Source organism: Antedon mediterranea, chromosome 3, assembly GCF_964355755.1.
Source record: "Antedon mediterranea chromosome 3, ecAntMedi1.1, whole genome shotgun sequence".
Lineage (NCBI taxonomy): Eukaryota > Metazoa > Echinodermata > Crinoidea > Comatulida > Antedonidae > Antedon > Antedon mediterranea.
Genome location: NC_092672.1, coordinates 28,683,905 through 28,710,139, shown reverse-complemented (window position 1 = coordinate 28,710,139; position 26,235 = coordinate 28,683,905). Strand labels below are relative to the sequence as shown.

The 26,235-nt window shown below is 34.9% G+C and overlaps 1 protein-coding gene across 1 annotated transcript in view; it reads right to left on the bottom strand.

Annotated features, from left to right (window-relative positions):
* The window catches only part of LOC140045153 (fibrocystin-L-like), a 37,422-nt gene that overhangs the window by 10,875 nt on the left and 312 nt on the right, over window positions 1-26,235 (bottom strand). The window contains exons 2-36 of the mRNA XM_072089921.1: window positions 25,692-25,846; window positions 25,190-25,312; window positions 24,820-24,928; window positions 23,101-23,310; window positions 22,738-22,803; window positions 22,338-22,471; window positions 21,566-21,716; window positions 20,883-21,069; window positions 20,214-20,449; window positions 19,774-19,959; window positions 17,734-19,413; window positions 16,831-16,980; window positions 16,413-16,587; window positions 16,142-16,295; window positions 15,787-15,943; window positions 15,448-15,657; window positions 14,801-14,968; window positions 14,226-14,426; window positions 12,457-14,085; window positions 10,032-10,295; window positions 9,508-9,756; window positions 9,120-9,365; window positions 8,773-8,946; window positions 8,448-8,681; window positions 7,792-8,318; window positions 7,282-7,456; window positions 6,816-6,978; window positions 5,646-5,884; window positions 4,617-5,423; window positions 4,209-4,410; window positions 3,867-4,026; window positions 3,365-3,739; window positions 2,674-3,064; window positions 2,208-2,374; window positions 1,705-1,813 (exon numbers count right to left, since the gene is read on the bottom strand). Of these exons, the coding sequence (XP_071946022.1) occupies window positions 1,705-1,813; window positions 2,208-2,374; window positions 2,674-3,064; window positions 3,365-3,739; window positions 3,867-4,026; window positions 4,209-4,410; window positions 4,617-5,423; window positions 5,646-5,884; window positions 6,816-6,978; window positions 7,282-7,456; window positions 7,792-8,318; window positions 8,448-8,681; window positions 8,773-8,946; window positions 9,120-9,365; window positions 9,508-9,756; window positions 10,032-10,295; window positions 12,457-14,085; window positions 14,226-14,426; window positions 14,801-14,968; window positions 15,448-15,657; window positions 15,787-15,943; window positions 16,142-16,295; window positions 16,413-16,587; window positions 16,831-16,980; window positions 17,734-19,413; window positions 19,774-19,959; window positions 20,214-20,449; window positions 20,883-21,069; window positions 21,566-21,716; window positions 22,338-22,471; window positions 22,738-22,803; window positions 23,101-23,310; window positions 24,820-24,928; window positions 25,190-25,312; window positions 25,692-25,846 (10,563 nt within the window). The remainder of the gene's footprint in view (window positions 1-1,704; window positions 1,814-2,207; window positions 2,375-2,673; window positions 3,065-3,364; window positions 3,740-3,866; window positions 4,027-4,208; window positions 4,411-4,616; window positions 5,424-5,645; window positions 5,885-6,815; window positions 6,979-7,281; window positions 7,457-7,791; window positions 8,319-8,447; window positions 8,682-8,772; window positions 8,947-9,119; window positions 9,366-9,507; window positions 9,757-10,031; window positions 10,296-12,456; window positions 14,086-14,225; window positions 14,427-14,800; window positions 14,969-15,447; window positions 15,658-15,786; window positions 15,944-16,141; window positions 16,296-16,412; window positions 16,588-16,830; window positions 16,981-17,733; window positions 19,414-19,773; window positions 19,960-20,213; window positions 20,450-20,882; window positions 21,070-21,565; window positions 21,717-22,337; window positions 22,472-22,737; window positions 22,804-23,100; window positions 23,311-24,819; window positions 24,929-25,189; window positions 25,313-25,691; window positions 25,847-26,235) is intronic.

Genomic DNA, 26,235 nt, shown 5'->3' with positions numbered 1-26,235 from the left:
ACTAAATGGACAGAACATTTACCTATAGTACTTTTAGGCATTCGTACAGCCCTTAAGGCTGATCTAGGTCATAGTGCAGCTGAACTTGTTTATGGCACTACTTTAAGATTACCTGGACAATTCTTTAATTCAAACTCTGAACATTGTGATTATTCTAATTATATTGATAGATTGCGTGATAATATGAGTAAACTACGTCCCACACCTACCCGCACCAACTCTAACCGTAAATCCTATATCAATCAAGAAATATTTAATTGTACCCATGTTTTTGTGCGAAGGGACTCTGTTCGAAAACCCTTACAACGTCCATATGATGGTCCATTTAAGGTATTAAGTCGAACAGACAAACACTTTGTTCTCGATCTAAATGGTCGACAGGACACAGTCAGTATTGATCGCTTAAAGGTAGCTCATTTGGATACTGATATATTTAAAAGCCAAGAGCAAACCCTCACTCCCAAGCTACAAGCATCACCCCTAGTCAAACCAACCAACCCGTCACCCATTTTGGCAACCCCTCCCCGTACTACTCGTTCTGGTAGACATGTTCATTTCCCTCAACGTTTTGTCTCGTTCTATCATTAATTCTTTCACTGGAAGGGGGCTCCTGTAGCAGACCTACCACATAGCTTTTAAACAATTCAACATTTGCTTTTAATTTGATTATTTATACATCCTCTATATATCTCTTTATTTAACCTCACATTGACAGGTTACCTTCCTGTTACCTTCACTTTTCTAGCTAATGGATTTTAAGAATGTTAATGACTCTAACAGAAAACCACATTAATTCTCTTAATCCTAATTGGTCAGATGAGGTGGGCCAAGCCCAATATTACCATGCACTGACCACATTATTAACACACTCTTTTCTCAACCAGCATCTTAGCTACACCGTTTATTGCTCTGTCTTATCAAACATTGTATATTGTATATTTTATCTATTTATTGAGAATCCTCACTTGATTCACTTGGAATAAATTGCATAGTTTACTGTATACATTTAGTAGTTGTTTTATTTTACCGTTGCGCCGACAATTACTAAAGTACTAAGCCTCGGTATTATGTGGTAGGATGGCCAGTTCCTTTCAACGCCGCCTTTTTTCTTCCCTAGTATTTCAACTAGGTACTCATTTACAGCTGAGTGGACTGGAAGTTGTCGGGAATTGAACCAGGGTCTATCTGTATGACAGTCAACTGTCCTAACCACTCGGCTATCCAACTCCGTTTTAACAATTTTAACAATTAAAAACTTCATTTTGTATAAGAAGACAAAGACTAAAAAGAGAGAATAAACAGCCTGCCTTTAAAACGGATATATTTTAAGTAGCTACTAGTAAAGCGTTAGTGAGAAGTTTAAGGCGCTGTGGACGATCAAATGAAAATTACTGAAATTGTCAATTGATGTCAAAGGATACAAAAGCAATGCGTTGCTCAATTTCTAATCGATGACCTTGTTGTAAACACATTTTACTGCAAATGTGTTCAATTAATGCACAGTATGTATACATGTATGAAAATGCTCGTCTGCATCTCAAATTTAGAGGATCTGTGTGTGTAGCATCCAATAAGAATTTAGTGAAGTTCGAGAAGCTGGGAAAAGCAGCCTTGTGTTGATCTGGGCCTCCGTGGATAAATTGAACTTATTAGGCCTATAGTAACATTTGTTATTTTCTCTCTTCATAAAAAATTGATTCTTACTAGGACTGTAGCAAACTCTGACCAAAGCAGCTCCCATGATGAAAACCATTAATAAGCTGATTATTACAATCAACACAATGGCCCATATTGGAAGACCAGACGGATCGTCCTAAAACACAACATATTATTGGTTAAAGATGATGAATAAATACTAGTAAAGAGATTTATTTTGCGGTAAACCATGCGCTTTCATAAAGGAAATAAAGTAAAGCTGAGTATGTCTCAATATTTCGTTTATGCTCTAGAAGGCGATTATAGCATAACAAACAAAAATTCGAGATTACCTTATTTTACTTCATTTTAGGAAACGCATTGTGTACCACAAAAACTTATTTTACTATTGAATTATCAATAATTACAATTAATAAATTTAGTTTAATTAAACATATTTTGACCATACAATATAGGCATATTGTTTATTAATTCTGAATTTTTCCTAAATAAATTAATGCAATTTGAAATAAATACAGGTTGTATAAATAAAAACAAGCTATTTGACTTACAACTTTAGGCTCGAAAGGTTTACCATTAAGCATAATATAACTTGGATCTGCTTCAAGAATATGTCCATCAAAGGTTAATGATATAAGACCTACACCAAGGTCACGAAAAATGGCTTCTAGTGTATTTGAAGTATCTCCAGTCATTATAAAATCAAAGATGATTGAACCTGAATTAACGAAAATTGTGTACAACGTTAACAATATGCCACCTGCAGAGGTCACGATAAATGACTTTCTTCGTTTTAGTACATCCGTCATAATGAGCTAACGAAATGTTGTAAAAAGACTAAGAATGATATGCAACCTGCAGTGAGGTCATGATGAATGACTTCGTTTGTTTTTGCAGTCTCTCCAGTCATCAAATAAATAATGATGATGGAACCAAATGAGAAACATTCTTAAACAAACATTGAACTGATCAATAAAAAACGTTAACAACCACTCAATTCGCAGATTGTGAACTTACCTTCACTGATTTCTACTGAAGAAATAGTGACCTTTGGATATGAAACAGCAAAGTTATTAATGAAGTTAATTGCAAGATAGTCTTCTTTTCCTGCTGCCACTGTTGCATAGTCTCCATAAAACTTCAAGCCTACTTTAACTGGATTTTCTGTATGCTTATCAACATTGCTTATATCAAATTGATCTAACTGTGCAGACAGGTAGTAATCATTGCTTGGGATGGTAACCACTTCAATTTGTAAAACATATTGAAAACCAGTAGCACTGATCGATAAGTTGTAGAAGACGCCTTGTGCTGACGTCAGGTCCACTTGAGTAGTCAACTGGCCTTGTAAAGTACCACGGTAGTTTTCCGGCATGTATAAACTTATGTTAGCTGTCCAGTTGTAATTCTAAAAATAAGACATATTGGAACGTTGAAACAGGACATTAAGTTGGATTTTGAGATGATAACTGGATGTAATTATTACGGTATTGAAAACGGCCTTAAATTTGATTTTAGCTTAATGGAAACTTGTAACTTATTGAGTGTTGTTAGAGTTAGATGTTTTATGGGAGTGACTTGTAGGTACTGTAGGCTAGTCTTCAACAGAAGTTGCTCTTAGATTGGATACACAACAGTAGTCTACAATTGAAGGTACTTTTAAGCTTGGTGTAAGGGGAATTGTATAATTCATTAAGCAATCACCAACCTTAGAATCCAGATGTTCTGCAATATCCGTAGTAAAATCTTCAATTAGATTAAACTGAACATCAAATGTCTCCAAAACCTTTAAAGGGCTAGTCGGTTGATCAGCGATGGATATGTAGAAAACACTCTCACTTACAGAAAACTCCATTGAGTTGGTGCCTTCTAGCGTGGATGTGTTGGGATAAACAATGCTGAATTCCAAGAAGTATCCACTTCCCGGCAGATTAATGGCAAGATCAGTGAAGTTGGCCCAGCCATATATTATATCTACAGTGTTGTTGCTGACCAGCTCTGCATCAGATACTCCTGGGCGTTGCAAAACTGCCTGCATTTTCCATGGATGTGAAGAATGTCCAAGATTTTGCACAATGTTACCCTGGAAAAAAACAACAAATCATTGAATAGTTCCTTTTTTTTGTCCGAATATTTGTATCAAACCTATGGTGTATTACCAACGTTTGATAGCCTATAATAAAGTTTAGAAAGAATTGTGTCAAACCTACACTGGTATCCAATATACAGATGCAAGGTTGAACCCCAAATGGATGGTTCTCCGTAGCATCAGCCGGTTGTACATGTATGCTCATCGTGCTTGGGAATTGATAGATGATTGCTACTCCTGGCTCACTGGCCGCTTCTTCTTCAGCTTGCTTCTCAGAATACCTGTGAACCAATGTAATGATATAGGCATTTAATTAGGGTTATATTTGTTGCAAGCTACACATAAGAATACAATTTAAGACTTTGGAAAAGACGATACAAGCCAGTTTTTTACTAGTGGAACCCTACAGAAAACTCTACTTCAACCTTTTATTACTTCTTTGAAGGCTTAAAATGTGACTTACGTTTCATTACCTGTACTTGGACCTCCTGTTTCATTTGTTGCTCTGACACCTCCTGTTGGGTCTTCAGCTGGGGAAGAAGGATCGGTCATTGCTAATGATATAACCTCAACTTCAAGACTCTCGGACAAAGTACCGGTTTGTGCTGTATTAACTATTTCTACTTGAAGGTTAACTAACTCATCATATTCAAGGGTTGAATTGCCTGAAAAAAAGACATATTAATTATTGTTTAGATATCAAAATAATAGCCAATGAAATGAACTTGAATTGAAACTAATTTCTAAACATGAAACTAAAAACAGAGAAGAAGAAATCTGGATAGATTATGTGATACTTTGGTATGGTCAAAGAAAGATATTTTCTTACTATATATATTATATATACAAGAAAGAATATATTTAGGTCTACCTGAATTCTCTGAGCTGTTCGATGATGCTCTTGGTGATTCTCCAATCTCAATTAAAACTTGAAATTCTGTGGATCTTTTTCTACGACCACCTTCCCTGACAACATCAACGACTCTAATCTGAGACTCATCAACACCAAGCAAACTGGCAAGATTGTTAACAAGATCTTCTTCATAAAAGTCATCAACATCAACAGGAGCCACACCAACGTCAACCATTATAACCGGTGTAGTGATGATGTCAATTGGGTCACTACCACGTATAAGTATCCAAAGAGTCTGCCAATCGCGATCAAAATAGTTTTCGCCATAAATGTTGGAGTCAGGAGTTGGCATAAACTGATCGTCTGTTCCGTTTGGATCTTCTGGAACCCATATGAACGTATCTCCATCCAGCTGCCCGTTATTTGGCATGACATAGCGACCTTGATGGTACACATCTAAGCGTTGAGGATTGGCATACCATATGCCGACAACTATTTTTTGATCTGGAGTTGTGTTCAAGAAATGAAGTCGTAACGTTTGAGGATTTGTGGAACTCATATACATTTCATAAGTCTCTCCAATTGCAACGATAGACATAAATGTGCTGATGCGCTCTTGACATGTGTACCCATGACACCAGCCATGATCTTGAGGTCCATTGATCAAATCAACATAACCGTTAGACCCAATGGCGATTGGTGAAAGACGTCGTACTTCTGTGTCCGGATCAAGACTTTCAATAATTAACATAGCGTAATCATAGTCATAGCATTCAAAAGCCTGCCAAGAGTCATGCCATATGCAACTTTCTGTACCAATGATACCTTAAAGAAAAAAGCAGGTTATATAAAGATCACCGCTACAACACAGTGATTCTCTTACCCATCAAAAACGGGATGCAACAAAAAAATTGCGTGGACTGTACTAGTCATGTTTAAGAGTGCAACTTTATTAGGAGAAAAGATTTTAGGTAAAAAACGCAGTTACTAGATATTATCAAGGTTTACAAAATCTAAAATAATTCAAAATTAAAACAGACAGCCAACCTTTATGTGGACATTTTTCATCATAAGGAATTTTACTACCATCGATGTCTGTAACCATCATGTTGGGAATTCTATAATCACCAAGTCCACGTCTCGGATCTCCATCCCATTCGTATGAAGAATCAGGAATAACATAACCAGGCCGTGATCCTCCTAGAATTCCACCATCTTCATCTCTGATCATTGCTTTCTTAAATGCATCACAATCCATGTCCACACAATCAGAAGGATTAACCTTACTATTAAGATTAAATAAAAAAGTATTGTAGGTAAGTGTACTAGGTTGGTGAACATAATGCAACTGGCAAGTGAGTTTACACAATGATTTACAATGACGTAACTTGGATAAATGCAAGAGGTCCGTAGATATGTAACAGGTATGCTTATACCCAAATACTTGAATGATTTATCTGCTGAATTTGACTTGAATCTGAGAAACCTTGTGGGACCCATTAAAGTAAAAGCTGGAATGATAAGTGACCATGCTATAAACAGATGAGTGGCGGGAAAATGGTCATGAATATTTAGTGTATAATGTTTCAGTATGGGTCAGTTCATAAATGGACAAGGGATTTTGTTAATTGATTTCTTTTTTAATAGTTTCCTTTTTGTATAACCGAACTTTAAAATTGATAATTACATGTGTACAATACAATCGGTCTGTAAACTACGAAATAACGTTATGGTAAATGTATATACAATCGGTTATAAATTGTCATAGTACCTAACTGGGAATGGATGACACTTGCTAGTGCCTAGCCCAAAGTGAAGGTTTTCATCTCCTTCCGACTGGTTACTAGGTAAGCATCTATATTTTTATCTCTCTTAATTTTAGAATTGTTTTAAGTTAATATAGTTGATTAGTTATTTGATTGTTATACTAGACACAACGCAATAGTAGCCTATACTGTCGTTAATGATACGATTGATCGATCGATCACTGATATGTTATTTTAAATATAGTAACACTGTTTTTGTTACATCTCCTTCCAACTGGTTACTAGCTTCAATAAAAGAATTTAACTTTTCAAAACCAAGAACTGTCTTTGTGGATGATTTTATTGTGTTTGTGCCAGTGCTGCAGCTCCGGAAAATACTACGCGATAAAGCTACGGTGCTAGTAGTACGAACCTGTTACAGACATAAAGGATACCTACTATTAGTACTTACCCTAAATTAGGTCTATGTATGTAAACCCTGTTCTCATCTCTGACTGTTACCATCTTTGTACCTACAGCGGACATTGGGTGGATACCATCATCATTTGATGGATTGGTCATAATAGCGTAATGATCTTTATTACACGCAGAATCAAAATAAGCAAATGTGACATCTATTGATAAGAATAAGCAAAATATCTTTATTGTAAATAAATAATTATATTGAAATATATTCACCAAAAATGTATTCCGATATTAAAGACCTATTTATGATAAAACAGTAATAATGGAAAACCTCAAAATTACGGTGGTGATAACTTGAATGCAATGAAATGTTTATGTTCATCTAAATAAGCATTCAGCATTGTAACCTTGCGTTTCATGCAATAGAATTCAAACAATGGTTTTTGTTGGTTTGTCCAAGTATTGACTTGGTTTGCCAAAGTAAGAACCAGCGTATGTCATGCTTTACATACCTTGCAATCGTGTGCTTCCAGCAATAGCTGGGTAATTATGGATACCATGAAATGGAAAAAATGGAGCACCATTATCACCAGACATGAAATTTGCCCACACGAATCCAGCATTTCCGTTGTCTGGACCACGAGGTGCACGCTGTTTTGCACTTTGACCTGCATTCTCCGGTTGATTCTGAAATATGTACATAAAAATATTAATAAAAAATGTAATATTTTAATCATAACTTATGAATTAAATGACTGATTACACAATGGAATGGCATTATCAGTAAACGTTAAGAAACAGAAGGTAGAATAGTAAGAAAGTTCTTTGAAAATTTTCCTTTCGAGTGAAAGTCAAGTATGCATATATAATATCTATATATATTGATATCATTTTTTGCAAAATATAGTTCCCTAAAATGACAATATAATAACATTTGAAAAAACAGAAATAAATACATCTTTTAAAATGAATAATAAAAATGTTCATATTTAATGAAAATGTTTATATCTTACTGAACCTACCTGTAACTCATAGCAATCAAAGAACGGGCTTGTACCAATTATAAACGATGACTCCATTCTGACAAACTTATCAACAGCTTTATGACTAAGAGAAGATGGCCAAATGACAAATGGCATCACCCCGATGTTGTTGTCAGCAAGAACAAGATCAGTCATTACAACGGAACTCGAAATTTGGAAAAAGACTCCATAATCCCAATTCTTCCAGATGAAGAAATTGGCAATTTGTGTGCAGTCTCTCTGACCATCTCCCGTCAGAAGATGAACGCCGTGCAAAGAAGTATGCCCTTCGTTGTTACTCCACTGACTTTCAACGTCACAGATCTCACCACTGATATGGTACAGCACCCTCTCAGAGCCTGCCACAGTGTTGTCTTGTAGGATGACATCTCTGGAGCTCTCGATTTCAATACCTGCTGGCCAAGATATATCCTCAGCATTGTAGCGGTCTTGATATGTACCAGGAAAGACTGTAAGTGTTACTAGGTTATGCAGGATTTGATGATCTCTCCCCCATGCAATAATACCTGAGTAATGTCAAAGTTCAAATCAAAGAAATATAGTCATCTAAATAAACACTGCTGCAAAAACCACAAACTATCTAAAATCTAAGTTACTATATAAGGGGAAATATACGTATTTTTGCCATTGCTTACCTGCTCCAACTGTGTGGTGAATAACATTATCCTGAATTGTTAGTCCTGAAGTACCAAACACTCCTATAGCAGGACTGAAGCCATTATGAAATGTACATTCTCGTAAAAACGATGGGTTTTCTCCAGTAACTTCTCCAATATCCAAGAAAGCAACTGAATAACGTGGGTCATAAAAATCTGTCCAGCCTTCTTGTCCAGAATGTTTAAATTCAACATTTGAGATTTTAGCATAACCTAAAAAAGAATATAAAGTTAACAGAATACGGAAAACAACAGCAAAAACTTTCATACTTCAGAACAATATTTATATATTTGAATTTATTACCTTTGTATTCAATACCATCTTGATTAAATTTGCCAATCAGAACTCTAGCTCCAAATGACTCTTCAAACAAATTACTGTAGTCAGCACCAATAATTTGAATGTTTCTCGTAAGGAGACCAACCTCAGCAGCTTCGGTGTATGTTAGAGATCCATCTTCAAGAGTGACCGTTTCAGCTAAAATGGTGTGCAATAATGGGGTTATTCATATCATAAATATGGGATGTGCAAATAAATACTCATATGCTTCGCAAATTAATTGTTTAAAAAGTCCAAAATCTCTTCCAGAAAACGTTTTGAAATTGTAAAGACTTGATAATTATGTTATTGAATAAAAAATCTATAAATACCTATATGTTTGTACTTGGCTGTGTCATTGATTCGTACAGTATGGTTATTAATAATTTCAATTATCATGAACGTTTCAGTTTCCCAAGCCTCATACGATGTTGATGCCACCACAATCTCATCTCCTACTTTCCAAGTTACATTTTCTCTTAGATAGATGATGTCATCGCCAGCGATGAGAGAACTGCTCAAATGTGTCCATGTTATATTGGGAGAAACTCCATGCATCTCCAAGCCACCAAATACACCTAAATATATTAACATGATTTAGTTAGAATTGATGAATAACGTGTTTCTCCTTTATATTTAGCTGCAGGTTATTAGACTCTTTCTATCAGACTAAATAGATTGCAGATTTACCATACTTTATATTGTAATGCCATGACTTACCCAAAACTTTGGCTCCCATATTTGGTCCGTTTGGTAGTGGAAAGTCTTCAGTGAAATGGTTTCCATTTAAGAAAATGTGTAGTTGATGCTGAAATGGCGACTTCTCCCATCCAATAACCAAGGTGCCGCCATGAATAAATATATAAGTTGCATTTATACAATTGTCTCTTGTATCTTCAATTTCCAGAGTGCCAAAAATATAGAGTAGATTAATATTTGGCAAAGGAACATCAGCAACTACCCATTTCTCTACAAACAAAAGAAAGTTTAAATTAAACAATAACCATGAGTCGGTGGTTAATTTCCCAGAACCTTTGCCACAGCATATAGAATTTCTTCAAGAAAAAAACAATACCAATGATACTCCTAACAAGCATCCTGCTTGGATTGTTTATGCCTAGGCCTACTTTAGTGGGATTTTGTAGAAATAAACGTGTCGTTTAGGCTACTATACAGACAAAAACAAAGTTAAAACGCTCTTATATTTTTCAAGAAAAAATAATTTTTTATTTTAACACACATACCAGGCAAGATCATGACATCATCACCGTCTATTGGCAGTACAAATGATCCATTATCATTACCACCCCATCCATCCTCCACTCCTTCCCAAGCCTCAGCCGTGGACCAAAGAAGCACAGAAACGTTATCTGGGCTGCCTTCTGCAGGAACCGGTTCAAGAACCGGTTCAGGAACCGGTGGTATACAGTCAAGGTAATAGCATCTATAAACTTGCAGATTAATTGGCAAAGTGTCTCCTTCTGTTGAATGCCTGTCTTTTCCGGATACTAAAGAAAAAATTAAAATATAGTAGATAAATCGATACTTTATTTTAAAGATAAAAGTAAAAGACTCGTGTTTAGACATCCCATTCGAGCTTTAGTATAGTAATTCAAATTACTTCAATTCATCGACATTTTTATTCCATAATCAAAATAAAAACATATACAAATACAATACAAATAATAAGATAATGGAATGGGATACAAAATAAGCACAAGTGCTTTAAGCATGTAACCCTAACAAAAAGATCAAACAATTAGTACAAACAAAAAAAACAAACCAAAATAACATAATGTGATTTACTTAATTTAGATATTTCTATTGTTATAATATTGCTTTAATCTCTGTTTAAACAAACTTAAAGTGGGGGATTGTTTTATATAGTCTGTTAAATTGTTCCAAATATGTGTTCCTTGGTAGGAAATACATTGCTGTCCGACTTTGGTGCGTTTTAGTTGTGGACAGTAGTTTGACCTGTTTCTAGTTGAGTAATTAGGGAATGAGGCAGATGTACTAAATAAGTTATTAAATGATTCAGGTAATAGATTATGTTTATATTGATACATAAATATAGCAGTGTGTTTCGTATAAAGGTCAAAAATATTTAATGTTTGGGTTGAAATAAAAAGTGGATGAGAAGGATGCATAAAATGAACATGACAAATATTTCTAAGTGCTTTTTTCTGGAGAATATGTATACGGTTTAAGTTTGTAGCAGAAGTAGCACCCCATACTGTGATAGCATACATTATTCTAGGTAATATAAGTGCATTGTATACCGTTAACAAGATTTTACTTGATAACATAGACTTCACTTTGTTTAAGACACCAATTATTCTAGAAATACTGTTTGCTACATGAAAATTAAACGATAAAGTTTCATCCAGAAATAAGCCTAGAAATTTAACTTCAGTAGCTTTTACTATACATTCATTTCCCATCCTCAATTCTAGTGAGGTAGTGTCAGCTGACTTATTTCTAGCCTTAAATATAACATATTTTGATTTGTTTACATTTAGCGTTAATTTGTTAGCAATAAACCAGTCCGAAAGTATAGATAACTCCTGGTTCATTGTATCAAAAGCTTGAGTAATATCATTGTGACTATAAAACACATTTGTGTCATCTGCATACATAATCATGTCTACATGGTTACATGCTAGACTAATATCATTAATGAATATAAGAAATAATAATGGACCCAATATGGATCCCTGAGGAACTCCAGTGTTTACTGTCATTTTACTAGATGCAGTATTAACAATAAATGTGTATTGTAGTCTTTTTTTAAGATAGTTTGAGAACCAGTTTAGCGGAACTCCTCTTATACCATAAAATCTTAACTTATCTAATAATATATCATGATCGATTGTATCAAACGCTTTTGATAAATCAAGGAAAACTCCTAGTGTGAACTCTTTATTCTCAATAGCGTTTGTGATTTTTTCAATCGATTGTATTAAAGCATGACTAGTTGAATGGTGTTGTCTAAATCCATACTGTGTTTTACTCAGTACGTTATATTTTGAGAGGTAACAAATGGTTTGATCATACACAATCCTCTCAAATATTTTGGAAAAAAAGGGTAAAATGGAAATAGGCCGATAATTATTTATATCGGAGATGTCACCATTCTTAAATACCGGGATAACTTTAGCAATTTTTATATCAGCCGGGACACAGCCCGATGATAATGACGTATTAATAATATGCAATAAAGGTTTTAAAATAAACGGGGAAGCAGATTTTATGAGTTGGGCACTTATACCATCATGGCCAGGAGAAGTATTCTTTGTGTTTTTAATATAGTGGTTAAGTTCATGTTCAGTAACAGGCTTAAAAAACATGAAGGCTAAAATATGTTTCATGTTTTGGATACAAAACTAGCATCATCTGCATTAAAGAATACAAAAGCTAGCTATAAATACATATACATTAGCTTGGAGAATCATTTGTTTTGGTGTATATCAAATTATTTGTCTACCAGCTAAAAACTTTTTCTTCTTTTAATGTGCTGTGATCAAAGTTAAACTATTTATTTGATACATTGCATTGCATTGCATTGTGATATTTTCATGACAAAGCCAACTTTAGAATTTGTAAATGTATTAGTTTCTTTCTTTTTTCGTGCTACTTTATATTATATATGCTGTATTTGCAACTTACCTAAGTAATACAGGTTGTTATCATCATTATTAAAATAATATTCTCCATAGCTGTTGTTTTCGTATGTCACCATTTGTTTTGTACTTTTTGTAACGTAACCGATCGTTGCAAACACATCAGGACTTTGTGTGAAGTTATGATTTATAACAACATAGTCACCATCGTTGAAATTATAAAAATTTGCTCTGTACGTAATGTTGGTCACATGATCAACGTCTTCGAAAATGAAGTTGTATGTGTCTCTTTCAATTAATGTTATCATCCAACCTCCAGGATGGTATGGTATACGGCTTGTACCATGTTGATTCGTGAATAAGGTATCTTTATTACCAAGAGATGATGGCGAAACACCGTTGAATGCCATGCGGTGAAGTTTTACCGTATCATCACAAAACACGCCATCAACATTTATACTGAAGGCATCATTTTTAGTACAATGAGCTGGTGGAAGATTAGGATTGTTGGGCAATACAATATGATTGGCTGATCCCGTTAGTGTACCATCCAAATCTTCAAACCAATGCTCATGTTGCCATTGGAATGCAACCTTATTTGGAGAGTCGGTAAACTCAAGATTTTTCACTCGTGTGTGGAAGCCACCTTGATCTGTTTTACAATGGGCACAAGCACGCAGAGCTGCACAACGGCCTTCATTAAAATTGATGAACTGGACACCATCAATGGTCAGACCAGAACTCTTCGGACCATGGATACCAGCTGATGTGCATGCGTATGCATTTGATATGGCACTATGTCCAATAATTGTGGAATTCTTGACAAGTGCCCCATCATTATCAAATGGAATGTCACTATCAATTGTTTGATATTCAATTCCTGCTTTATCAGCATCTGAAATCAAAAAATCATGAAACTGGACACCGCCGACGGCAATAGCCTCGGCGCCACGTTCTACCTTCCATGCCGTTAGACTGTAAAACTTTGCCTGCGTTGGTGTTTTGGAGTTACACTGTCCACCTTCCATTGGGTGATATTCTGGGAAAATCCAGATTCCATACCAACCTTGGGAATGAGCAGTATTGTTTATGAATTCACCCATAACCATTTTACGGGGACACATTGATGTTGTATATGAAGGGCCACCTGGATGTGCGGGCATATTGTACCAAAACCCAAAATGTGATCCACCAGCAGCTGCATTATGTCGCACAGTATTGTTTGGATTTGTTACCCAGAATGCAGCAGGTGTTACGTCAACATTAAGCAGACTAGAGCTACTTTTGACAAAGACTCCAAGATTGTATTGGACAGTGTTTCCCATCTCAATACCGTCTTCCATAAAGTACGCATGTCCCATGATATCATATGCAACATTATGCTCAACTAACAAGTTGTCTACGGCATGAATTGTGACTGCACGGTTAAAGGTATGATGGATTCCACATCCACGAACATAAGATCCACTGACGTCACCATTTAAATGAAAGTGGATCGGATACCGTCCGAGACGGAATGCTTGTCCTGCGTGCGTCACCTCCACGTACTCAATACGGCCTGTTACCAATTGTTGATTCTGATATTTTCCGAAAAGCATTATCTGGGATCCAAATTGATCACTACCAATCTCCTCGCCATATCGGCCCTGGAAACATGTCTGTGTTGCAAATTGATCTGCAAAACAAGTAAATACCAATAGTGTACATTCAATTTGTTTTCATTATTTGTATATTATAAAACATGAACATTATGTTTTTTCATGCACTGTAATACATTTACGTTAAAACCAAGAGAAGAAAAAAAGAAACATTTACTAGTGTTGAATTCTTCCTCGCATGCTTCAATGGTCTCTGTCCATTCGTCTTGCACTGATCCACGGACGACAACGTTATGGGTCAAAAGACCAACTTCAGCTTTAGTTGATAAAAACACGCCATTTAGAGTCTGTTCAATTGAGATGTGCTCATACTCAAGTGCAGGCTCAACTTCAAGTGTCAGTCCATCAGATGATATATCTAATATAAATAAAAAATTATCCATTTATTTATATTAAACTTTCAAATTAATAGGCCTACTGAATACGAATAAGACTCTTCAATGGTAGGCCTACGTTTGAGATGGGTTAGATTGTGCATTTGTATTTATTTCTACTATTAAGCACATAAATACTGTACCCAAAGTAGAGTGTAAATGAAATTTTGTTTGTATTGGTATTTACACTAAATGCATGCATTTACATTTGTTTCTGTTAAACATTAAAGTTGCTACTAAACTTAAAGATTGTAGACTATTCAATTGGCTATTCTAATTGTTAAATGACAAAATTAAACCATCAGTTACATATCCAGAATTTCATTTGAGGCGCTAACTGAGGCTACTCAATACTTACCAACAATTCGAACAATTTCATTTTCCCGCTGACTATGCCGATGCCCAGTGGAAGCAATTGCTATCTGATCACCAACATTCCATGTGACGGATTGTTCCAACACAAGGGTAGTGCTTCCAGCCACAGCGGTTTGTGTCAGATACGTCCATGTAACAGGAACTGGGATACCTAAAAAATAACGAGAAGTGTGTAAGCATGTCTTATTTAAGTCTAGGTTTTAGACTGTCTTTTGATTAGTAAAAAGATAATATTTCGGCACATATGGCGTTTCATACGTATAATACTTTGAACTCGCAAACAAAAATTGAAATGTCAACTGGTAAACTAACATAAACAAGACAATAAACACATATTTGTTTAGTCTAGTTTAGTAACGTTTCTGTGGTGGGTAAGAGTAGGCCTTCAAGGTTTCAAATTATTTTTAAATTGTATATGAAATGTAAACCATGTAGTATAAGTATAGTAATAACATATTCTTGCAAAATTAAACTATTGTGTTGTTAGAGCAACATTCTAAAAAGAAATTCTAGTTTTTAGAATGCATTTTAAATAGCAAAACAAATATGTGACTTTGAAATAAACATTTGCCAGTTTTCAGGTTGCACATGGAAATGGTGTTGATGTGATAAAATAGGAAATGTAGTTACCATGAAGATCAAGCGTTCCATTTCTTACAGCAAGAGTCTTGGCGCCAAAAAGAGGAAGTTCTTGTGACCTCTGGTGACCATGCATCATAATGGTTGCTTTGTGTTGGAATGGTTCTTGTTCCGTGCCAACTTGTAACAATCCTCCATCAGTGATGAGAATGTTTTCTGCATGTAACTCTATATCTTTTTCATCGAAAATAAATTCACCTCCTAAGCAAAAGAACAATTAAACTTAAACTGTTTTAGTGTTTCTTTTCCCTATTTTTACAGTGTTGAATACAGAGATGTATAAGTTGCTAATTTAAATATAAATGAAAATTACATTAAAATAAACATTACCTTCAATTAAAAGCATTGATAGTATAGGTGTATTAACATCTAAAAGAAGTGTTTGTCCGGCAGGTACTATGACAAAGTCACCTGCAATGGGAGGTTCAAGTCCTCCCCAAGTCCAAACAGATGACCAAACGTCTATGTAATAATAGTCACCATTGTCCTGTTGAAGATAACACAAACTATAAAGTGGCCTGATGCATGTTCTGTTTCCAGTTACAACGTAAACAATTATTTGTCAGACTATAATACTATAAATTATGATTAGCAATATGGACAATACATTAATACAGATCAAATGCACCTTATGGAGATAACGTACTGTATAAAGGCCAAGGAGTCAAATGGCCTGCATGCTTACCTGTGTGGCGATGTTGTCATTGTCATCTGTCACGACTCTGGCATGAGTTTTGATGGAACCTTGATGAGCTTCTGTTGTACATTCTATCATGGTAGTCGATTCAGAGGAAATGATGCATTCAGAACCATCAAGAGTTACCACATTGCCAGACGACCTGCAATAACATATTAAAATGTTAATTTTTTATACAACTTATTGTATTATTCATCTTGTAAATAACTTCTGTGGGTAATATGTTCACAATAAAACAACTACACTACAGTTTTAATACCTGAACCCAGTTCCAGTAATAGTTAAATCGGTTCCTCCACCCGTTCCTCCTCTTGTTGGTTCTACTGAGTCGATAAAAGCTGTTAGAGAAGACTTGTAAGTGAATGCATCGGACAAGGTAGTATTCAATCCACTGTCAACCAAAACCACAATGTCACAAGATACTGTAGACGAAGCTGTTAACAAAGAGAGATAATATAATAAACTAGAGGGTAGGGAATAAATAAATAAACAAATAAGAGAGAGAGAGAGAGGCAAGAACATTGTACCCTATCTCGGATGAAAATTAGGATTCCATATACGTATTTGTGTAATAATTAATGCTGTGTTTTCTTCACTACTTCTAAAAATAAATAATTCCTTTACAAAAATAATAACAGTAGTTATTAAAAACAGTAAATAAAGTGCTAACAACTTACCAATTCCATCATTGGCCGGTATTAGGCACTGAACAAATGTATATGTTCCTGATGTGACATCACATGGGTTACCACAAACTGTTACCTTTGTTCTATCTTCGTCGAAACCAGAACCTGTTAAGTTAAGTGTTTTTGTTCCAGCGAAACTTCCTGTAATGGAATAGAACTATGTTTACAGAACTGGAATTATTCATTTAAAATCGCATCTACTTCACTCTGGCAAAAAATATGAAAATTCAAATGTTTTTTTGTTTCTTCACTAAAGAAAATGGCGCAAATATTCAAAGAGTGATCACACATAAGATGATGTAATACACAAATTCAAATTTTTTTTTGTTTCTTCACTAAAGAAAATGGCGCAAACATTCAAAGAGTGATCACACAGCTGTGGCTTGGTGGTTATGATGCTTGGCTACCAATCTAAGGGTCCTGGGTTCAAGTCCTGTCATATGTCAGGGTTTTTTTCTCATGACAATTTACAACTCCACTCCCAAAGACTTAATAATAAGTCTTTGTTTATGTAGAGCATCTTGTGTATATGTTTGTCTTGTGAAATTTTAAATAGTTTATCCATCCTGTAATTGGCGGGTTACTCGCTGTTGGATGAGTATGAAATAAATAAATAAATAAATAAATAAATTGTAAGATTACTATTTATTTTACTTGTCATGATATAATTCAGTTAGGGTCTAAATAGATTAATATATACATATTTTACAGAGGTATAAAATAACCACCACTATAACAATGTTTTGATATTAAAATAAAATATCTTGTCATCTGATGATTCTAAAGAATAAAAATAATGAGACATATGATCACAACGTCTCGTCATTATTTTTATCTTTTTATTATATTAGGTTTCATTTTGAAGTAATATTGCAACAAGTAAGATTTGTTTACCATCAATTGGAAAACTTGAAGTAATTGAGAGAATATACTCAAATGTTACCACTGATGAAGCTTTCCCAAGGTTAAAGATAGCAGCTTCTACCATGTACATTCCAGCGCCGTGTGATGGAACTTCACAGATAATTTCTGTCGCTGTTACACTGCCTACAACTGTGCAATCTTCGCCATCAACTGTTACTTCAACGTCTGCTGTCGATGATCCAAAATTGACTCCACGTATTGTTATACTGTCGCCAGAATTTCCAGACGATGGGGAAACAGATGTTATTTTTGGAGTTGCCGAAGATGTGAACTCAAAAGACTGAGTATGGAAATTCTCTCCATTCGATGTAACAAGAAAGTCTGTAGTGGCAGCTGAGTGAGAGTTTGTGATGCATGTGACCATTGAAATGTTAACAAATGTAATGTCACAAACATCACCATCTATTACTACAGATGTGTCATCAGTATGGAATCCACTCCCTTCGATAGTAATCAGAGTCCCACCTTCAGTACTTCCCTGTTGTGGGCTGATAGTATTGATAACAGCATCTCCCCATACAGTTTCAAAATTGACTAAGTTTGCATTTCCGTATCTCTTTCGATGTACCGTGATTGGCAAATCACCTACTGGAACATAGCCAACCTCACACTCAATCTCTTCACTATTTACAGAAACCACAGCACAATCAACATTTCCGAACGTTACTGTGATGTCACTGATGACATCACCAAAGTCAGATCCATTTACATAGATGGTGGTCAAGACACCACTAATAGTATCTGGAAAAACGTTTTGAACCTGCATTGTCAGATGTTGCTGGTAGATGAAATTGATAGGCTGACCACCGATGTTGATAGATGACCGGTGGTTTAATTCGATAGCAACATTAAATATATGACCAGATACATCATGAGAAGTGGTGGCACAAATTATATGAGTGTAGTTAAATGATTGAATTAGACAAGACTCTGGTCCAAGTGAAACAATCAATTCATCAACCGATGAAGCAGAAAACCCATTTCCCTCAATTGTTAACACTGTACCACCATTTAGAGAACCTTCAGATGGATCAACAGAGGTTATGCTAGGCACTAAGATATAACTTCTTTCTGCTAGCGTATCAATAAAATTCATAGCGTAACCTCGATTCTTTACATTCACTGATACCTTGTGATAATAACCAACCAGTAGTGAGTTATTGGTTTCGATAGTGCATTCAATAAGATTTGCATTACTGAAAATGACAGTACATGTGTGATCATACCCAATCGTGACTACATTCTCACAAGCCACATCACTGAAACCAGATCCTTCGATAGTTATAGTCTGCTCTGCTGAGCCAATCAATGGTGTAATAACGTCAATATTAGCTGTACTACAATCCCAGAATGCAAAAGAGAACAATGAGGTGTCACTTATGAATGGCATTGCTGAAGAACAACCAGATATAGTGTCATCATTTCCCGGGCAAGAACTACTATCAGTTGGAGTATTGCTTTGAGCACTGAAATCATGATTGGCAGAAATTTCATTCAATTTTACAGATAGTGGGTAAGCTACAGATCTAAATGGAGCAACATAGATAACTCCAGTTAAGTAGAATTTGTCTTTTTCTGGAACATCCGAATTTACAGGACCACTTGAATAATAATATTCTCCTTCGTTGTTGAATGTGTAAGTATAAGTACCTGTTTAAAAAAGTTAATATTCATTAAATTAAAAATGGTAACAAAGTAATTTAAAATTAATGTCAAAATACTGTATTTAATAACTAGGAAATAATTGTAACATTTTTCTCGCTTAAGTTTCAACTATATATACTTGTGAATGGTTTACTACGTATAATACTTTAATTGGCAGAGCGTTTAAAGAATAGCCTATGTCTCTGAATAAAGTTCATGATAAGTCGCGTTACCCCAAAGCAGTTGTTTCTATAGCCCCTTGCTATCAATATGAAGACCTGGAGGCCAACCTTTGTACACGAAGACGGCATGGGCATGCCAGCAAACCCTCTTCAAACAACTACTTGTTATGAGTGAAACACATACCACTTTTTGACCTTGATCCTGCGTAGAACCCTTCACCATCATATACTACAGAATCTGCATCTGCAGTTTGTTGAACCGTATAACCTACAGAGTCAACAAGAGCTGGTGTTGACCATTGCCACATCACCGTATCTCCTGCAATTATTTTCAACACCTGTGGATCCCACTTGTAACCAACTCCATATTCTGTAAGAGAGCAGAAAATGCAATTTGTAGATAAATGCCTGAACCTAAACAAATGCATTTAAAATATTCGGAAGAGTCTTTTGAAGAAAAAGAAGATTGGACTTTAGCAGAATGTACACTTCTCTGTAAACCTTATTATATCATTGCCAGGATGATAATTATTTAATAGGTCAAAGTTAGTATATCACACGTATTTTATTTTTACATTATTAAATATCCCAATAGAATATTGGTTAATTTGAGCATCAACATACCTTCATGTTTTCCTTGATTGGTCACAGTATGTACAACTCCCGAGCTCCCGGATGTACATTGAATCAGGTCATCATTCAGATCTGTGATGTCACAGGTCACAAAACCAAAACTTACATCAACCAAAGAGGTATTAGTACCAAAACCAGAACCAGTAATGAATACCGTTGTACCGCCTTGCAGAGAACCATGATCAGGGAAGATGCCTTCAATTACAAGATCATACGAAAATTGTTGTCTGAAAAAATAAATATCTATAATAATTATTATTTATTAGATTTAGATATTATTTTATGTTATTATAACTCAATGGCCATAATGCACGATTCAAATTTTAAAAGTATTCTAAGTGAAAACCACTTTAAGTTAAATCCTCTTTACTGACTTAAACAAATTAATTTTCAAGGAGAATTTGGTGAAATTTATTGTCTTGGGTAAATGGAGAACTAAGAAGATATGCATTTTATGTTTGCTTTTAACTTTTGCATTTTGAGAATTTAATATATTTTGTTTTGCCTCTTGTCACGCTGTATCGGTTTTTGTTTTTTTTTTGCATATTTATACTGAATAAATAAAAAAAAAAAATATGTACGCTAATGCTGTAGTGCATTTCAAGTATCAAAAGACACATTCATAAAATCTCTATTGAAGCATTATAGCTTAAAACATACCCAGTTTTAGCATAACCCTTTCCTGGCACCGATACTGTCACGTCATAAATGCCAGGTTCGTTACCAGGAATAGTACATTGAATTTCGGTGTCATTAAATGATGTCACAGAACATTCAAGTTTATTAATAGTGACCATAGGCTCTTTGGTACCGTAACTTGACCCAAGTATAACAATGGTGCCTCCTCCTAGAAAGAAAACAAAAATAATAATTAAAATTAAAATTTGTTTTGCGGCAATTACAATCATCACTTTGTAAATCAAGTAACACTTTTTCATACAAAGTAACACTTTTGCACGCGCGCACATACAGGTAAAACATGCACATCAAGTTAAACTTTTGTACATGACGAAGTAAAGCTTTCAAACATGGTGTTTATTAATCCTATAAAAAGCAGTATTAAATTAGAATGCATGTTTTTAGTCGCGTGCAAGGCGACTGTACAGCTCACTATGTCGGTCGGTTGGTCGGTCGGTTGATAAACACTATCTTAAGCACGCGACTGCAGGCATGTATATGGCCTAAATCTTTTCACTTTAATTGTAACTAATGTTATTCTCCAATCTAATATTGAATATTAGAATTGATAGGCTTACTTGTCCAAACCTACTGGAGAAAAGAAAAAGAACCCATTATCATGAAAAAGTCAACAAATTTGTACTAATTCAGTAAGAATAACGAACCTAGAACACTACTTGAAGTTGGTGAGATACTTGATATTGTTGGCGTTAAAGCTGGATCTTGAGTAAATGCATTGTCCTTACTGTGCGAATGGTTATCGATTTCAACATAAACATCTACCGTGTTTGTTGATCTTCGTCGTCTAGACTCATTCTTTAAAAGAAACAGTAAAATGTATTGTTGATATTACAGCTTTAATCAGCCATATAATAATTAGTGTATGTGTTTTATTGTTTTCGATTAGTACATATCAAATGTAAGACTTTTTAGTTGAATATGTTTTGTTTTGATTTTGAAATAAGCAGTAAGAAAATTCTTTAAAATACAAAATTTTCCACATTCTGCGTGCATGAGAGGGGGGACTACCGGAAGAAATAAGAGATTCACTAACTTTAAATACAGCTATTACGACTATACGATCGTATTCAACCAGCTTAACAATTGTTGTAAGATTGTAAGTAAGATTTTGCTATTTATTGATGAATTTTATTTTGATATATTATTTTTATGCATTTTTAATGTTTATAGAAATTATATTCTAAATGGTTTTTTTATATCTTATCATTGCAATATGATACCTACTATATAGTTATGAAGTTCGCTTTTAGGAATCCTGTTTCTGCCTGGTTTTAAATGTTGTTTTTTGTTTGTAATTTTAAGGAGACAAAATAAATGAAAATGAAATAAGTGGTAAGTGTTTAACTAGAAGGATCCTATAAGCCATACTAGGAAACCAGATTATTTCAAGCATGACAAAGAAATAGTTTTGCTAACCTGGACTTCCAATGTACAAATGATAAAATTAAAGCTTGATTGAGTGACGACACATCGTGTACTGCCAATGAAAACTGTATTCTCTTCTGGAATATTACTAAAACCGTGACCATAAATATTTACTTCAGTTCCTCCTATAAAAAACATTTCATCAATGTCAAGTTTATTTACTTTGACATGTAGTTGTTTCTGTGAAGCTCTTAGTGGTTTTAAAAAGGGTCAAGCTAGCCGCCCACAACCCTATTGAATCTTTGTATTAATTTTTAAGAGGAACTTTATACCAAGTCTTAAATACCTAGCCTCTAATCAGTAATTAACTTGGCTTGCTTTGTTGTTTCGGAAACAAGTAACGTAAGTAAACAAAACGTTTGCTATATCAGAGAGAAATTAATGTTTATACCTGATTCGCTACCCGATTCTGGCTCAATACTGGTAATGTTGACAGTGTAGTTAAAGGATACATCAGCTGAAATATCGAATAAAATCATGAGTTATGTTGTCCGATCATAAAAAACAAAACAAAAACTCAACTCAACCTTTAGCCTATTTTATTCAAAGTCAAACAGTAAGTCAGTCACACTGTCGCGCCTCCTTTTATTTGCATACTGTACAAATAAAAGAATTACATTAAGTATGAATCACCATATCAATAAATTTTCCAGAATTAAAAAAAAGTTAAATATTGAAATATACAAAATTTCAATATAACATAATTATTAAGTACATGTATTTGAAATATATAGTATTGTAAATTAATACACACTACTGCTTTCAGCATATCCAAAAGGTACAACATTGACTTCAACTTCATAAATTCCCGTCTTTCCGTTTTGGACATCGCAGACTATCTGAGTTTCATCACAAGATTGTACTTCACATGCTATATCACCACCAATGGTAACAATATTCTCAGAACTTTCTATGCTGAAACCGGTGCCTGTGATGGTGATGGTCGTCTGTTCAGCTTCAGAACCTGATCAACAGAAAACATAAGACGTGTACACAATGTTTCTTATGGAAGACACTGGCTGGTGCTATTTCAGAGGAAGAAGTTTTAACTTTAAAAAGCGCTAAGTTAGTCTGAGAAAATCTTACGTCTTCTGTGACGTATACGTGTTTATCGCAACACATATTGTCTACCCTCAACGCCACCAGCCCAAAACCAATATTCGTACATCGTTTGCCTCGAATTTGGTTCTCACTTAGTAAACAACGCAAGGACAAAGGCCCTGTTCAGACCCATGGCGTTAGATCGTTTTAGCGTACGACGCTAAAAGAATGTGTGTCTGAACAGTTGGGGATTAGCGTACAACGCGTCGTACAACGGTTGTAGCGTTGTAGTGGAAAACGGTTGATAGTACCGTTTTAGCGTACGACGCTACTGTAAGTCAACGTTGTATCCAATCAGAACGTTTCCTGTTATGACGCGAAACAAGGTTTGACCTAGGCTGACATCTTGTATCGTCAATGTGTGAGATGGATTTCAATAACAAAAAGGCCAGAATAAATAAGGCCTAACTACACTACAAATACAACTGTTACAAAGGCTACAAACTACCCAAACTACTACCAACTGATTACCATTATATTTTCTAACAAATGACATAAATAAATGCACCTTGTATTTAAACATAGGGACTACGATCCCATCCGCTTTTAGGCCTAGCTAGGCCTAGAGCCATTCACGCATTTCATTCAAGCTAAAAACTAGTGTGGGACATCAAGTCACTCATTCATACAAGGCAGACTAGACTGGACAAGTTTAATGCTGAAAACCCCCTAACTCCTAAAAAATTTAGTAAACAAACAAAGGGAGCTGTGTCCCTTTTATTAGCAAGTTAAGGGTTATTTTCAACCGACTGGACCAAAGAATATAATTATCTTTGACTGGACTGGATAGACTAATCACAATCAATTTTGTCTTCATCATTAGGAGGCCTGCTTTATTTTCGTAACAAAGAACCTGGGGAAAATGGTTTTTACTACAAAATAAAAACAATAGAAACAGAAATTTGGCTTTACTATATTTTTCTTAAATAAATGCTGAGGTATGTTTTATTTACGGCAAATTTTGTCATAATTGTAGGGCTGAGATCTAGGCCTATATACAGTGGAAATAATGATGAAAACATGTGGGTAAGAACACATGAATATGCAATAGAAACAACCTGAATGACGTACTTCCGTTGTAACGATAATCGTGCTCTATGGGTCTGAACACCTCGTTTTTTTCTCTGCGGTTTGTAACGTGACCTTGCTAGTAACGTTGTACGCTAAAACGGTCTAACGCCATGGGTCTGAACAGGGCCTTAATCGCAACAAAAAATAAGTTTACTAATCACCAGCGACAGTTCGGACGATCCGTCGTGAGTGATTGGTCAATTCACCTTGTGGGAACAAAACAATCTGTCAGATCAGTCATTAGTCTTTCCAACATACACAAAATCTATTAGTCATGGGAAATCGAGTTTGGTTATTTTACCTGCATGTTTGTCAATGTTGGTTATTTCGGCAGTGTAATCTTCATTATAATCAAATGTACAATTATCCGTGGCACAACTGGAGATCACCTCATTTATATAAACTTCAACCTGAAATTAAAATAAAAACTGACGGCTGAAGATCTGACAAGAGTCTGTTTTCAATAATTAAATTTTGTTTCGTGGTTATTATCGAATATGGTTTATTTTCAATAGTTTTATGCTTTCTCTTGTTTTATTTCTGACCAGTACAGCTTGGTTTCCACTAGAGATACAACGCAAGAACGTAGACGACAGTTTGAATATTTCATCACTTGTCCCTTACGTAGCGTTACGTAGTGGGACCCAAACATAAACCTCTTGACTACTTACTTGAGGCGATGAATGTGGGGTTCGTAGGTAGTCACCTGGAATAGGGGAAAGGACTAGTGCGCCATCAACGTCTGTGGAAGCCTTAATGTCTACGTCATCACCTACTAAACCTGTTCCATTAATCTGAAAATATCATACAGTTGTTTTTTTATTTAGAGTATAACATAATATAGTATAAATAAAGAATAATTAGATGCACTTGAGACCTATATTTCCTCAAATTACTGAGCATTGGGATACTGTGTCTAGAAAATAACGTAACATTTCTCTACGAGGATTGTTCAGGCACTGAGGACTAAACAAGGAGATAGAACATGTTGTTCAGGGACTACTGAGAATAGTAAGCGAACGGGTGCACCTAAAAACATTATGGAAAATTCCATGGATAAAACACAAAATGTTATTCTTTTTCTTTCTTTCTTTTTCCACATAATATTTCTTGAATAATTAAATTAGTTTCATTCCTTAATTTTCTTGCAAAAACATTAGTCATTGCCTTTACCTCTATAGGTTCATGATTACCACCAATTTCAGTCCATTCAATGTTCCAGATAGAAGATAAGCATGTTGACGTTTTCTCTACAGCCACTAGTCCAGTAGAAAAATATCCTTCAAGCAATTCTTTCATTTGTTTGGCTGAATACGTGGCAGATACAGCTAGGGAAAAAATTTAAAAATTAAAAGGAAGTAAAAAATCAACTGAACCATTTTTTTATGAGTGTTATAAGATTTATGTTAAAGCTACTAAAATGGCTGAAACTATATATAACAGACAAATATATTAAACAGACAAATAGAACAGAATTATTAAGTGAACTGAAGTGTGCAACACGTGAAAGTCCGGCTTACGGTTTTGTGCAATATACTGCTATTTTACTCTGAATATGCATAATCGTGGAGAAATGTCAGTGGACTAAGCTATGACTCTGGGTAAGCCTGGGTTTAACCGACTAAATAAATTTGCTCAATTTCTGTATTAGTCTCGTAACTCCAATTGTGGTGATGGTGGATGATGTACCGTTAGTTGGCCTAAATAATCAATTATC